Genomic DNA, 15,590 nt, shown 5'->3' on the forward strand with positions numbered 1-15,590 from the left:
GTAGTACGGCTTTTAAAACAAGCTTGACTGCTGAAGTTAACTTTACTTTGAAGGTCAGAGTCGGAAGTTATTTTTCCATTTCCCACTGAAACTTGATCAAATATCCCACAGTCAGTGAGACGCTCAGCTGTGAAGCGTCCATCCTCCTCTTCATCACTGCAGACGGTGCTGCGATGACAGAGATGCAGAGTCGGAGGTTTATTTAAATCTGCGTGAAGATGGAGGACGGCTTGGTGTCGGAAGATGACATCTGTGAGTATCTTTATCCCCTGCAGCTGTGTGCAGAGAGCTGACATCTGTCAGCAGCAGGATGTCCGTTTGGACCACAGACGGGAGGAAACGTCCAGGCCGTGTTTTAGTTTTCACTATGTGCTTTTCATGCGTGGTAAGATTTCTGAATGGAGGGTAGACAAAAAAAACAAAACAGTAATTGTAGCCTGTTATTTCAAATTTATTCCAATGATATTTCCGCAAATACTAGAATTGGGTTTGCAATTTTTCTTTCGGAATTCTTTCAGTAAATCGTTTGTTTTAAGGGTTTTCCGTGTTTGGGAGACCTGCGGTGAAAAGTGTTTATCAGGAATTGTGTGAATTTGACTGAAAGGCCATCGATATATCCAGAGAGATGTGTTTCTTGTGTATAATTGAACACATGATGCAGCATGCATGAGTTTTAAAGTCTTGAATTAATTATCAAAAACGTACAAATGCTCTTTATTCAGCCAGGACTCATATCCAAATGCAGGACCAGAGAATGATGTAAAGGTGAAAGAAAGTCCCAGACTTTAAGTACAGCAGGCATTCAGCTGAGTTGCTACCTTTTACTGGTGTGTAGGGAAAAAAAGCCCTTCAACATGTGTGTCCACCTCTCCTGTCAGTGCTGGTGTCAGAGAAGGAGCTCCATGATGCTGCAAAGAGGAACGACACCGAGAAACTTCAGGAGCTGATCAGGAAGGGTGTGGACGCCAAGGCCATGAATAAAGTATGCCTATTGTTTGGACTTTTTCTATAGCAAGTGTTGTATGTTATGCAGTAAATCAAAGAGGTGAATAAGACAGTAACGGTTACCAAACCTTCATAGTTTTACTAAAAATTTAAGTTTTGAATTGCTATCATCTTTAATCTGAATTTAAATTCTGAATTGACAGATTTTGACATTGAGACATCTTGTATTATGTGTTGCATATAGAGAGGACGGCTGTGGCTCATTTTTCTGTTGGTCCTTCCTTTATCAGCCATCTTGCTCATGTATGTCTCTCCGACGTCCCCGTGTCTCTGCGCAGGTTGACCGGAAAGCTCTGCACTGGGCAGCAGGAGCTGGACATGAAGAGGCTCTTCGACTCCTCCTGGAGCATGACACTGAAGTGGACGAGAAAGACTCTGTACGTGCACCTTTTCAGTCAGGATGACTCTTGCAGAGGCCAAGCAAACTGAAACAGATGCAGAAGTGCAGATGCAAAAATTCTAAATGCTGCAGTTCTTTAATTGTCAGCTTAAGGCTGGCTGAACCAGAAGTCACATACACACCCTTTCAAAAGTTTTCAGCATTTAAAGCATGGAAACCACCACTCGATGGGACTTTGCGGTCACAAATGGGTCAATGTCAATCAGGCTTCGTCCTTTTTATAATTTTAGAGAATCAACACAATTTAAAATGTAAAAACATAATTTGCAGCACACAGAAGGACGAAGAAAGATCAAGGTGGTCAATGACACTTTACTTCATATACATACCTGCAGCTTCAGAGCTTCACTGTCATGTCACTTTTGTACGTTTTGTCCACAGTTTGGAATGAACGCTCTGCTCCTGGCCTCCTGGTTCGGTCACTTGAAGATCCTGCAGGTCCTGGTGTCCTATGGAGCCAAGCTCAACTGTGAAAACAAAGTAAGATCTGCTTCATGTCATCATAAAAACAGACTCAAAGACTGACCCACTCAGAGTCTGTGTGTGTGTGTGTGTGTGTTAGGATGGTCTCAGCATGCTGCACTGTGCTGCTCAGCGAGGCCACATCAGCGTACTAGAGTTCATCATGGAGGACCTGGAGGACGTCTGTCTTGACAGAGTGGACAAGGTGACTCCATTTAGCAATGTGTTACATCTACTGCCTGCAGTTCAACAATGTATGATGATACATTTTAGACTTTTTGCTGCACTTCAGAGTCTAATGTCACAAAATCTGCGAGTTGACAATAAGTTGGACGAGCAACATGAACGCCTCCAGAAGCACTTGTGTTTTGTTAGCTGATACCAGACAACAACAACACGCAAGCTAATACTTTGCACTTGAATATAACTCAACAACATGTCCACAGATAGAACTTGCTTATACTATCGGTGTGATTGATTTAATTATACTAAAAGAAGCTATGAGGCTAATAAACACAATTGTTGCAGTTGAAACATTACTCTTGATGCACATATTCCAAGTTGGAATTTCAACTCCGGGGGGGAATTCCTGATGACGTATCAGACCGGCAATTCAGAATTTCCGACGTCCAAAATCAAATATCTTAATTTTGTTGTCTCTACTAAAGATTATGTCGTCTTTGATCAGATTATCAGTAATACGTCAATCAGGTTGGTCATATTGTGTTTGATTGAAAGCTTAACTTTAACCTGCTGACGTCTCTCTGAACAGTCAGGAAAGACAGCTCTTCACCTGGCTGCTGAACACGGACAGTCTGAAGTGGTGGAGTTTCTCATTGGGATGGGCTGCACTCACGCTTTGAAGGACAAGGTGAAGACATGAGCCATGCACACACACACACCCACACACACACACACACACACACACACACACACACACACACACACACACACACACACAACTAAGAACAGAGGATTAAATGTCGTGGCTTTCTCCACTGCTTAAATGGTTGAATGGAAGAGGGCGTTGACACCTTTGTTGATATTTTTTTACATTGTTGAAGTATTTTCTAATCTGAGCACATTTTGGTAGTTTAATCTGTAACGATTCATCATATTCTAGAAACTGGACTGGTAAATCTTTTTGGGTAAACCTTTCCCTTGGCTACTATAAAAGAACACATTATTTGATTTATTTTCATACTAATGGTAACATGTTATTCAAGCCTTTTAGAATAATGTGCTACAGAAATGAGTCCTGAAACGTTGAAATAAATTAGCCTTTCAGCGCCATGGTATCTATCCTCTAAAACTCCAATCAGAGTTTTAACTACGTTAGGTAATAAGCCCACATGGGCATTTGTTTGCATCCTTAAAAAGGCGGTTTCTAAGTGGCTAAATGAGACTCCAGCTACAGTAATTGTCGGGGACATTAAACACCTTCATGGTGGACACAAACACAGGGAACTCTCTGATTAGTCCCCCTTCCCCCGTCATGTCTCCTGTAGGTTTATTTTATTTATTCATTTATTTATTTATTATTTATTTATTTTATTTATTTTATTAGGCTTCAGTTTCACAAGCTTGTCAAAACCATTGATTAGCTTAGTGGAGATTGTCGAAAGCATAACGGTAGTGATTTCAAAATCATCCGACTGCAGGGTCGTTTGCTTTTGCATGACATGAATGTTTTAATTCTGTTGGCTGCATTGGTGTTCATTTAGAAACATGTTTGTCACAGAACTTATTTTCTGCAATGATCCAAAAGTCAATACAATAATCCCATTGTTGAATTCTCCTGACCCGTGGAGATGCTTCTGGGTTGGCCTCCAAAAATACGTCACAGGCTAATCCCAACGTGTGTAGGCTTATACTTAATGTAGATGCATGGGGCAGCCATTTTGTTGAAGTTTAATTAACAGGCAATGATTTGAATGATTCAATTCAATTCAAAAAACTTTATTTGTCCCCGGGTGTCAATTCAAGGACGCTATGGTGTCATATTAAAGAATGTTTGGAGAAAAAAGAGATCAGAACAATTCTAGAAATCGACCATCAAAGCCGTTTAGAATCTCAGTCTTCAAGCTTTAAGTAGCAGAGTGACTCAGATACAGATCAGTTCACAGATTCCTTCTGAGACTTCAGCAGCTCACTGATTGAGATACAGCATTGCCAATCAGACACTTCAATAAGACCACTCAGAGTTCTTCTTTAAAGACACTATTAGTTTTAAGAAGAGTCATGGAGCACGACAGATCCCAGAGGAGGGCAGTCGATATGGGGACTGATGATTTCAGGCACTCCACACGAGGAGCCGACAGCAGGCGCTACCAACAGAGCGACAACAACCAGCATGCTGCTCAGCCATACGTTCAAACGTTCTACCAAAGGCAGCACTACCAACCCAACCAGTCTGGACCCCATCGCCCTTCATACCAGAGACGCCCACCCCACTGGCAGGTGGTGGCAGACCTGAAGAATGAAATACAGGGACTGAAAATCCTTCTGAAAAAAGAGAAGGACCTGAACAAAGCAGGGGCAGACACAAACATGCTTTACAAGAACATCATCGAGGAGCTGGAGGAAAGGTTGGACTTGGAGCATCAAAAGAGACTGGAGTGTGAAAAGGAGATCAGGGAGCTGAAGGAAGAAAGTAAGCACCTGACTCCATCCTGTGAAACACAACCAGACATGATCCATTACTCCACCAAATCTAAGGAAGAGCTCGTGGGTGTTATTGCAGCACTGACAACAAAGCTCCAGGAGACAGAATCAAGTGGTCCGCAGCTGGACCAAGGCCTTACAGCTGAAAATGAAGCCCTTGTGCAAACGATTAAGGACATGCAGCAAGAAAGTGCCAAACAAACTCTGGCATTGATGAACCAGCTGGAGGAAAAGACTGAAAGATGTCGTGAGCTGTCTTCCAAATTCACAGCACAAGAGGAAACAAATCACAACCTGCAGAAGAAGGTGGAGGACCTCCTGGATCTCCAAATGTTGAGTGCCAACCAATCCCAGAAACAGCTGGAGGACGTCACTCATCAGCATTCAGAGACATTCAACAAGAACCTTCTTGAAAACCTGGCAGGTGAAGCTGAGAAGCTGGTTGCTGGTAATGAGTCCCTTGAGCAGGAGATGAAGGTGATGAAGGAGGAGGTCATCATCAGTGATCAACTGTTAAAAGCAGAGCAGATGGAGATTTTGGAGAGCCGCTGCCTTGATCTGTCTGATGAACTCAAAGCGCAGGATAAAACCAAAGAGACACTGAAAAAGACTGTGGAGGACCTCCAAAGACAAGAGGAAATCCAGTGTTTGAGAGCTGAGGGCCTCCAGAAAGAAATGGAGGAGGCCAATCAGACGCTGCAGGAGAGAGCCGAGGTGTTTGAAGTATTGTGCGAGCAAAAGAAGATCTCCACATGGAGAAAGATTAAGAAAGCCTTCACTCCCGACAGTCGTCGCCAATACAAGCATCTGAAGAAGCAGGTGCTGGTCCACATGTGACCACCTGCAGCCTCTCCAGCCCCTCTCCACCCCGACCTCCCCCAACACAAAGGCAGTCACAGTGGAGCATATACAGTCTGGACTGGCAGAAGCTGGCAGGTTTCTGTCTGTCAGGACTCTACATGTGCTCCGGTTTATTCCCACACATAAACAATTGGACAGTTTCACTCAAATTTTAATAAAAAAAATTAAAAAAAACTATCTAAAAAAAAATTGTGATATCAGCATTATTTCTGAGTTTTTGAAGGCTCTTCATGTCTTTTCCATTCTGATGTTTACGAGTATTTCGGTCTGACAAAATCAACAAGTCTGTTTTCTGAATTTAACAGCTGAATTATCCAAATGCATGCATTGTCATTTATGAAGCAAAGTGTGAACTATAGTGTGTTTGAAGTGGTTGATTATTTGACCATTTTTCTACACTTTGTGTGTTTTCTCACACACAAACAATAAATCAGTACTGAAGGAAACACAATGGCCTGTTGTGCATTACAGTAAGTAAACAAGCGTTCACTGGTTTCACGCATTAATCAACTGAAACGTACACTTCCTTTGTATTGGCCGCCATGACCACACCATGGACAAATCTAATGAGGGTGGAAATGCATTCATCATTCCTGGGATTTTAATCTGTCTGTACTCAAACACTCAACATAAAGCAGGATGTGTCCCGACTTTAAATCCTGTGTTTGCTGGGCAATAAAAGCTGCAACCTGAGGTACTCTGCTCCTGCTGCCTCCAACAGCTGACTCAAAGTAAATATTTCCACACTGCTGCTCAGCATCACATGCTCACCTCCATCAGCCGTCACTAAAGGCTTCTAGTCTGCATACAATGAATTAAAACCATGTGCTGTATAACTTTTCCGCAGATCTCGACGTTTTGTTCTTTTTTATTAATGTGTTTATTCTGATAAGAAAAGATGCATGCTAAAGTGACTTGGTGCCTGATCATGAATCTGTTTAAACACAAGACACATGTCTGCCAAACAAAGAAAATGTGTTTGGTTCAGATTAGATGACAGCAGGGTGCCGACGACCCCTCATGCTTGTTTTGGTTGGTACACTGTACGCAGAGGAAGTTGTGTCAGGGTGGGTCTCTGGTTTTGATGTGTTATGTCTGGACTTCAGGAAGAGAACACAGCCGTGCATATAGCGGCCAAGTTTGGGCACCCAGACGTCCTGCAGAAGATCATTGAGACGGGAGTGGACGTGGATGAGAGAAACATAGTGAGTCCAATGTTCCAGCTTTGCACTTTAGGGACTTTTTCCTCCCTGTGGCAGTCTTTTGAATTTGTTTGCTCGTAACTTTGACTTTACTGAAGCTCTGTTTCATGCAGCTCAGTGTAGTATGGTAACTGTAAACTGCAATGAACAGTGTTTTCATTCTCCGTCAAATACACTCGTGTTTAGAGTGTGGAGGAAAAGTATTTTCTGTCTTATTGTGGTTTATAACAAACCTTCTGATCTGTCTGCTGGTTACTATAAAACTGATACCAGATTTACTTACGTAAAGGCAAAGACTCAGTGTGAAGCGTCTGACAGCTGTATCTGGTGTTTTCAGGACGGTCTCACAGCTTTGCATCATGCATCTGATGGAGGTCACTGGGAGTGTATCAAACTGCTGCTGGAGTCCGACTGTGATATTAACACACAGACTAATGTAAGCTTTCTGTTGTTTAAGTCATGCACTGTTTGCATAAACACAGGGAATCTTTTTTATTTCACAGTGTAAAGTGTGAATCCTTGTGTCGTTGTGTCTGCAGAAGAACATGACTGCTCTGCATTACGTGGCCCAGCATGGCTTCGACAGAGAAGCCCACTTGCTGCTGGAGGCAGGAATCAACGTAGATGCTGTAAACAATGTAAGTGTGAAAATGACAGGGAGAGGGTGGATATAACTTTTCTGATTGATTAGGACAGAAGGAAACAAAACAACCCCCTCTCCCAGCTTCAGGCTGGAACTTGTTCCACTTGTTCAGCGTTTAAGTCTCTGGACTGAAAATAAAGTTAGGGTGCAAAGCATTAAAATGTTTTGTTCAGATACTATAAACAATCTTTGAAAGTGAATTGACGCTATAAAAATAAATATTGAATGATTTATTGATTGATTGAAACTAAACTGTACTGCTACCATAGGTTCCAAGTCTTTTGAATGTAGTGAATTTGATCAGCAACAACATCAGGAATTAAACAGTGAAAGCTTCGAGTGATGTCAGCTCATGTCTGTGTAGGTTCTCATGTGTCATCCAGGTCATGGTCAATTCAGAGCTTAAAGGGAACTGGACTTGATTTTCCATGACCTGGATGACTGAGAGGTTAAATGTCTTAGTCCAGTAGCCTTTGGATGAAGCTTTGAAGATGGCAGGTCTAATTTCTAGTTTAAGCCACATATTGAGCGTAGCGTTAGTTCAGGTAGGCCACAGAATTACGCTCTACTATCATGCTATAGAGTAACAGCTGATGGCCCGCTAATTTGCTTCAAAGCTTCCTATTGGCCAAATAGTTCTTATGCCGCCTTCTTTAAACTGCTCGAGGTGCAAGCTCTCTCTGCAAGCTGCACGTGTAACCCTCTCCTCCCCCTGCTCCTCCTTTAATGCCGATCTGACTGAATCAATGTCACGCTGGAGTCACTGAAGCCTGCTCTGTGTCGTTTTGATGCTTCTCTTCCTGCCTTGAGCTTTTCTTGTGTGCATGGGAAGAGCAGGAATGTGTGCTGCTCCCGCCTAATGCTTTCCACATAAGCACTTGGAGGGGCAGCGAAATCCCAGAACAGATCCATGCCACCGAAAATAAATGTTTGTAATAATGTAATTTTCTTGAAAAAGTGGTCCTGACTGAAATTTGATAAACCCTCGGCTACTGTAAAAAAAAAAAAAAAAAAAAATTAACACTTCCAAACTAACTTGACCTATAGACATGAAATATAATAATAACTTTGGGAAAGAAAATGAATAGGCATTATTTTATATAGCAGTTAATTTTATGTTTATGATAGATGTAGAGAAATGTTTATGACTTGGATCCTAGATTGCCGCAGTTAACACGACTCAAACACATTGTACAGATGTTTCACAAATAATATCAAATCTATGTTTATTGTTTCTTCGTGTTTGAAACAGCAACACAACACAGCGCTGCACCTGGCCGTGTTCGGTAATCACTCAGAGGTGGTGCGTCAGCTGATAGAAGCCGACTGTGACCTGGACATCACTGACAGTGTGAGTACAGGCCTCTGCAGCTCCACAGACTCTGAACAAAGCTGCTGTAAAAGGAGCACGAGCTGCACCTTACAATGACATGGTGACCGTCCGTTTCACAGAGACAACAGAGCGCTCTGCACATAGCAGCAGAACACGGCTGGCAGGATCTGGCTGAGATGATCCTCATCTCTGGTGTTAACCTCACTCTGACGGACAAGGTGCCACACTGCACACTACTTCTTATTGCACGTTTGATCTATTTTCTTGTTCTTTTGTTGTTTCTCGATATTTGTCCAATTTTATACTGATATGTAGAAAACATGATATTAGCCTGACACGTTCAGGACAGGCTTCCTGCAGTTTATGTTATGTTGTCTTATGTTGCACACTTATACACGAAGGACCAAGCGTGCATGGGATTTTTATGATTCTTTAATTTGCTCTGAAACACAGAGACACAAACATCAACTTCACATGGCTGCACACTCTCGGACGTCTTGGTTAACTGAGCTACGCATGGCATCAAAGACCCCTTGTGCTGCCCTGAGCTGCCCCAAAAGTGCCTGTGTTACACTTTGTACTTCTTCGATCCACAATTATTCCCACTAAAAATATCACAGTGCCTTTGTACAGATATATTTAACAATAAGACTTAACAACTGACAAAACAAAAATACTTAAATAATATGAGAGGGGGGGTGCCTACTGTCCACAAACATGCCTGACATAACACAGGCCTCACACTTATGTTTTTGTTTATTTGCCTGATGATGTGACAGTTGTGTGTCCTGTTTGCTGTGATATACGGACTTTATGATACACACAGCAGGCGAAAACGTGTCTGGAGGTGGCAGCAAGAGGAAACCACGTCGTCCTGGTCGACATGATCATCAAAGCTGATCGTTTTTATAAATGGGAGAAGGTGAGTTCAGTCAGTTTGCACTGGAATAACTTTATGAAATACAGTTTTACACTACTGCATTAACACAGTCCCTAAGACAAGGGTCCTGCTTGTCTAAACGCCAGTAAAAAAAAAAACATACTTTCACACAAAACATATCAACTTGCAATGAGAAAACTCTTTATTCTCAAGACTGAACTGAAGACATCGCTGTGTTCATTTGCGTCTCCTCATCATCTTCCTCCTCCTTCAGTTAGTTTGTACACCTACTGTCTGTTTACTCTTCTCTGCATGAAAACAGTTTCTCCTGTGTGCCTCAGGATCAAATGGGCAGTGGGCAGGACTCCTGGGTGGGGAGAAATCTGAGCTTTAAGCAGGACCACCAGCCGGAGACACAGCACATCCGCTCGGTCCTGTGGAGCCTGGCCACCAAGCACCTCTGTCGGGGGGAGTGGAAGATTCTAGCACAACACTGGGAGTTCAGCGATGCTCATATACGAGCTATAGAGCACCAATGGACGGGTGAGCTGGACTGATCTTTATGTCAATGATTGATAGTATTGAAAAGTACTTAATAAAAACAAAACACCTTCAGCCTGATCATATGCATTCACTTATGTTTCACTTAAAGATCACATATCATGCAAAACACACTTAAGCAAGGTTACACTAATATGTGTCCCCGTCTGTCTACAAACACACGAATTATGAGAAAAGTCTGCCTGCTCCACTTTCCAGAAAATGTGTGCTCAAACAGGCCGTTTGGAGATTTTCCCTTCATGACATCACAAAGGGCAGTAGTCCCTCCCCCAGGTGGGTGACACTCCCACAGCTCGGTGTTTGTTCTGCCCTCTGAGTCTGCCTTCTCACTGTAAACGATAGGGCAGCGAGACAGCCTGAGCTACCCAAGCTCTTCCAGAGAGGGGGCGTGGTCAGAAACAGCTCATTTACATAATTAAAGCTACAGACACAAAAACATCCTGTTCGGAGCAGGGCTGAAATAGAGGGTTTATATGCAGGATCAAACACAGGATCAGAGTGGATTAAGAGCAAGAAACTTCACACACGTTTTCGGGAGCTCTGAAACTTATTTAAACTTCTTTAAAAAGTAGGATAATAGGTGACCTTTAATTTCACTAGAGATAGACAAAGATGTGTTTTTAAGTCTGAGTTGAACCTCCAGGTATGAAAAGCTACAAAGAGCACGGTCACAGGATGCTGTTGATCTGGCTTCATGGAGTCGTGATGGCGGGAAAGAACCCGATCAAAGGTCTGTACGAGGGTCTGGTGGAAATCTCACGGACGGACTTGGCAGGTGAGAACATCAAACTCTAACTATACATGAACTATGCAGAGCTCCTGCAATGTGAGGCTGAGAGGAAATCTTTCACATTCCACTTGATTTTTTTTTGGGTTTGTTAATGATTATGGATTCCCTGTGATCCATAGAGGAAGGCTGAGCCGTATGAAGATACAGTCGTGGATTTATTATGTATTAGTGCTGCTGGTTGTTGGATTAAAATCAGTGCACCCTCAGCTGTTTGTACTGATACAGCCTCTGAATGGTACAGACTTGACAAAAGCCTTGGACCACTGCGTTGTGTAATTGAAGCACCTCGCCAGTGAGCAACAGAGGAATGCATAACTTGATGAAACGTATTGCTCTATTTGTTGACCAATCAGGCTCCTGAATTTCCTTCATGAACGTGCTACTCCGTCATCACATGCTCGTCTATTTCTAAAATGAGGCCGTCTGTCGGGTGGTGGTGGAGGTGTGGTGCGCTCTGCAGTGTGTGTGATGTCTCTGTGATGTTTTTAATCTTTCAGAGAGCGTCCGGCAGAAAGCCAATGCAGAGACCAGCTCGACCAAAATGTGCACTGCCATGTGATCAACATTGTGAGTGACTGCGAAGGCAACCCAGCAAGTCCAACTTTTTAGATGTAAATTCAGAGCCGATGAAAAAGAACGTCGCCATAGCATTAAGCACACACATTTATTGGAGTTCAATTATTTATTACACTGAACAAAATGGAAATGGGACTTGACAGAAACACTGATGCTGGTGGAGCGTGTGTATGTCAACATACACGGTTTGTCAAATGAATCGAAGGAAATCAATAAATGAAGCAATAATCTGTTTTTATACGAGATATACAAGATGTGTATGTAGTCTTTTAAAAATGTCACTTCATCACCAAGCTTTTATCCTACTTGATTCACATTTTGATGATTTGTTTTGTCTTTTTTAAATTGATTTAATATTGAACTTTCTACTCTTTTTTGACACTGTTACTCAGTCTGTTTTAATCATCAATAATTGTGGACAAATCGTGATGTTTTCCTGACAGTCGCTGTAAAGAGGAACCCGCCAATAGCTCAGCCTGTAGAGACTTCAAGGACCAAGTCTGGAAACTGGTGTTGTAGCTGGAGAGGTGTCAGTTCACTTCCTGATCACTGCCTATAGATGTGTTTGAGCAAGGCGTTAAACCCCCCCCCCCATCATCTCTGCAGCGCTCGCTGTGGGCGGCGCCCTCACTCTGACATGTCTCCATTACTGCACATCCAACAGAGTGTAAAACTGAATTTGCTCACGCAGCTTTGATTAAGTGTATCTTCTTCTTCGTCTTACTCTTACTTCTGCTCAGAAGGCAGAGGAACACTCAGCTGTATCTCACATTCAACACACCAAACACAGCTCAGACTGAATCATTTCACCACTGAAACACATGGAAATATGCAGATAGACTGACCAGCGTCTTCATGATGTATTGATGTCAGTGTCTAAATGTTGTCGACAGCGATGTCTTCTCCGTCTTTAGCAGCTGCACTTGAAGCTCTGCACTCTGTCTTTGTGGCCTTTAAGAAATCTGTCTTGTGTTTCTATGACGAAAGATTTACGTTCAGTCTGGCCGTCATTGTTTGGCCAGAGAGAGCTCAACGATTACTTAACATGAGTAAAATTAGCAGATCGATCGTCCTCAGTTGATCTGAAGTGGAAAGAATGAAACATCTCAGTTTCACAGTGTTGCTCAACGTAAACCTTCTGTCTGTAGTACAGATGTATATGCATCCTCATGACTGAAAAGTAGAGTGGAAACAACTCAAATGCACATTGAGCCTTTTTCAATCAAATGTTTCAAACTTGACGTAACCGTTTTAGGATGGAGATGAATCCTCGAAGTGTCAAGATGAGGAACAGAACAGAAAAGCACAAAACTTTCTGCCACACAGGATTATCTTTGTTTTTTAATCAGATGTGCCTCTTTACTTGCTTATTTCTTCTCTAGTCATTTCTTTTGTTTTTTCTTTGTTCATGTTCAGGACTTCACTGGATTCTAAGCTACATGTAGACATGTTTAATGTTTTCACATTTCTAATTAAATATCTTTATTTTGGGAAACTCATTCTGTTGCTTGGTGTAAATAATGTTTATGCTGTTTAATAAAACACGTATTTTTGCATGAAGTAAAACAATTATCCACAAAAAATGACACTAATTTTCTTAATTATGTCAAATGTCAAACGTAATGATCTTATAGTTCTGTACTGTAATGTTTTATTGCTGCTAGACTTGAACACTGTTGCAACATGTTTGATGATCTGGCCTTCAAATGATTAAGAGCAGGGTGAGCATGTTTTATTGTCATACAGACATTACATTTTATGAACAGGGTGTCAATAAAAATGGTTTGCATGCAGAAAATGGCATTTTAAGTGATTCTTTTTTTAAAAGATATATTTTGAAAAAAAAAATCAATGCTTCAATCAGCTCATGTTTAAAAGATCAATAAAAACCCCACTTTGACTCCATGGTGATGAACTTGTTTTTTCTCTTCACTTCTGGACGTTAGTTACGTACTGTAACTCCAGATTCTATGAGTATAGGCGCAGCCCTCTAAGGCTATCGCTATTGGGTTTATCCCTCGCGCGCATGCGCAGCACTGAAGAGTTGTAGTCCACGCCCACCCACGATGTGGGCCCCTCCCACGGTCAACCTGCCGGTATATAACCGGAAGGGACCATGTGTTCTGTTCCCCAATAAAGGGCTTTTCTTCAGCCGTTACGGAGTCAGTGGGGCCCACCGCTTAGAGGGCTGCGCCTATACTCATAGAATCTGGAGTTACAGTACGTAACTAACGTTCTATTTCGTATAGGCTTCGCCCTCTAAGGCTATCGCTATTGGGTTAGAGGCGAAGCAGGATGTAGTCAATGCCACACTGGGTCCGGAAGGTACCACAAGCACAACAACACCCCGAACAACCATTTTCCGCCTGACAGCATCAGGGGAAAAAAGGGAACATCCCACTCTTACGCAGACAGAGTGCTGAGCACTGAGTGAGACATTGAGAAAACGGGAAGCATCCCGTAGATAAAAACGCACAAAGGAGCACGGAGAGGACCACGAAGCTGCCGTGCAGATGTCGTCCACCGTCACGCCCCCGTGCAGGGCAGCCGAGGAAGCAACTCCCCTGGTGGAGTGCGCCTCAATGCCCACCGGAGGCTCAGCTCCTGAGGCGATATAAGCCTGTGTGATGGCGTCACACAGCCAGTGTGACAGCCGCTGTGTTGACAGGGGCTGTCCCACAGAATGTGCCCTGTAGTGTACAAACAGCTGCTGGAACAGCGTATGGCAGCTGTGCGCGCAACATAGCATGCCAGAGCGCGCACTGGGCACAGTAGGTGAGAGGTCACCTGCTCCCCAGATGTATGGGGAGGAGGAAAAAAAACCCCTCCAGCGTGATCACTCGCGACTTGAACTCGCTAGTGATGACTTTTGGCATGAACGCCGGGTTTGGCCGTAATACAGCCGAACTACCGTCCTCCTGGATCCTGAGGCAGGACGGAGCCACAGAGAGAGCTGACAGCTCACTGACACGTTTTGCTGACGTCAGAGCTAAGAGCAAAACCGTTTTAGCCGACAGAAAACGTAGGGGAATCTGATCCAAAGGCTCAACCGGCGCCACAATCAGTGCGCGCAGCACCAGTGCCAAATCCCATTGCGGGGCCAGGCTGCGCACCACCGGCCGAAGCCTCTGTACCCCTTTTAAACACCGCTTCACCAGCGGATGGCCAACACCGAACGGTCACCAAAACCTTCGTGGCATGATGAAACTGCCGCCGTGTATGTTTTAATAGTGCTAAATGCCAGATTTCGGTCCACTAAAAACTGGAGGAAAGAAAGCACTTGAGGCAGAGGACACGCAGTAGCGGAGAGTTCTCTCTCTCCGCACCAGCGTTGAAACGCAGCCCACTTTGCGGCGTAAGATGCCGTTGTGGAGGCAGCCCGAGCGCCTTGAATAGTGCGCACCACATCCTGAGCCAGCCCCATACTTACCAGATGTGTCCGTTCAGCGGCCAAGCCCAGAGACGCTGGCCGATGATGGGTGGCTCGTGAGCACGCCCCCTGCCTGCGAGAGGGCATCCCCCCTCCAAGGGATTTCCCAGGGCTCGCCTGACGTCATCTGACGTAACACGGGAACCACATCGCATGCTCGCGCAGCGGGGCGATCAGGATGGCGCACAGCTTCTCCTTCCTCACTCTGTCCAGGAAGCTCGAAATCAACGGGACAGGGGGAAATGCATAAATGAACGTCCTCGGCCATAGCCGGTGCGAAAAAGGCGTCCACCCCGAGAGGAGGGTCGTCCTTTGCGCTCAGGGAGAACCAAAGGGGGCACTGTGCATTTTCGCGTGCTGCGAACATGTCCACCTCTGCTCTGCCGAACCTTTCCCATAACTGGGAAACCAGGTCTGCATGAAGGGTCCAAGATCCCGGACGAGGACCCTTCCTTGACATGATGTCCGCTCCCCGGTTTAGTTCGCCGGGGACATACAGAGCACGGAGAGAAAGTAACCGTGTGCTCGCCCAGACCAGCAGCTTTCTGGCTATGCCGAGAAGCTGGGCTGACGCCCTGTTGTCTGTGTTGATCAGCACATGATGATTTTTTTAGCAGAGGGATGCGTCTGTGAAAAAACTTTTTCTCTGTATTTTTCTTTTCTTTTGTGATGCGTGACGTAGCCCTTCCCAGGGCCAAGTCCAATACAATGGATAAAGGAACGCGGAGCAGACGTCTCCGCTGCAGCCGGGGATCTATGCGTTAACAAAGAAACACCGCTGCA

General features: G+C 44.0%; 1 protein-coding gene across 3 annotated transcripts; it reads left to right on the forward strand.

Moving 5' to 3' along the window:
- The first annotated feature begins 15 nt into the window (after window positions 1-15).
- Window positions 16-13,198, forward strand: ankdd1a (ankyrin repeat and death domain containing 1A). Of its 3 annotated transcripts, XM_079339114.1 has the most exons (16): window positions 16-252; window positions 879-982; window positions 1,284-1,382; window positions 1,787-1,885; window positions 1,968-2,072; window positions 2,640-2,738; window positions 6,499-6,597; window positions 6,932-7,030; window positions 7,134-7,232; window positions 8,490-8,588; window positions 8,690-8,788; window positions 9,397-9,492; window positions 9,792-9,993; window positions 10,655-10,786; window positions 11,299-11,368; window positions 11,821-13,198. In XM_079339114.1, exons 1-15 carry the CDS (start codon window positions 219-221, stop codon window positions 11,358-11,360), a joined length of 1,527 nt encoding a protein of 508 aa, XP_079195240.1. In that variant the 5' UTR covers window positions 16-218; the 3' UTR covers window positions 11,361-11,368; window positions 11,821-13,198. The 3 variants fall into 3 exon arrangements, with proteins under 3 accessions (XP_079195240.1, XP_079195241.1, XP_079195239.1); XM_079339115.1 differs by lacking the exon at window positions 11,821-13,198 and having other exon boundaries at window positions 9,400-9,492; window positions 11,299-11,697; XM_079339113.1 differs by lacking the exon at window positions 11,821-13,198 and having other exon boundaries at window positions 17-252; window positions 11,299-11,697.
- The last annotated feature ends 2,392 nt before the right edge of the window (window positions 13,199-15,590 follow it).

Source organism: Symphodus melops (genome assembly GCF_947650265.1).
Source record: "Symphodus melops genome assembly, chromosome: 3".
NCBI classification, from domain to species: Eukaryota; Metazoa; Chordata; class Actinopteri; order Labriformes; family Labridae; genus Symphodus; species Symphodus melops.

Bases quoted from the DNA above. Each gene is read 5' to 3' on its own strand.
- ankdd1a (XM_079339114.1), top strand. From the start codon at position 219: ATGGAGGACGGCTTGGTGTCGGAAGATGACATCT. The intron at 2,073-2,639 runs GTGACTCCATTT...CTCTCTGAACAG, and splicing joins GTCTTGACAGAGTGGACAAG to TCAGGAAAGACAGCTCTTCA. The intron at 8,789-9,396 runs GTGCCACACTGC...TGATACACACAG, and splicing joins ACCTCACTCTGACGGACAAG to CAGGCGAAAACGTGTCTGGA.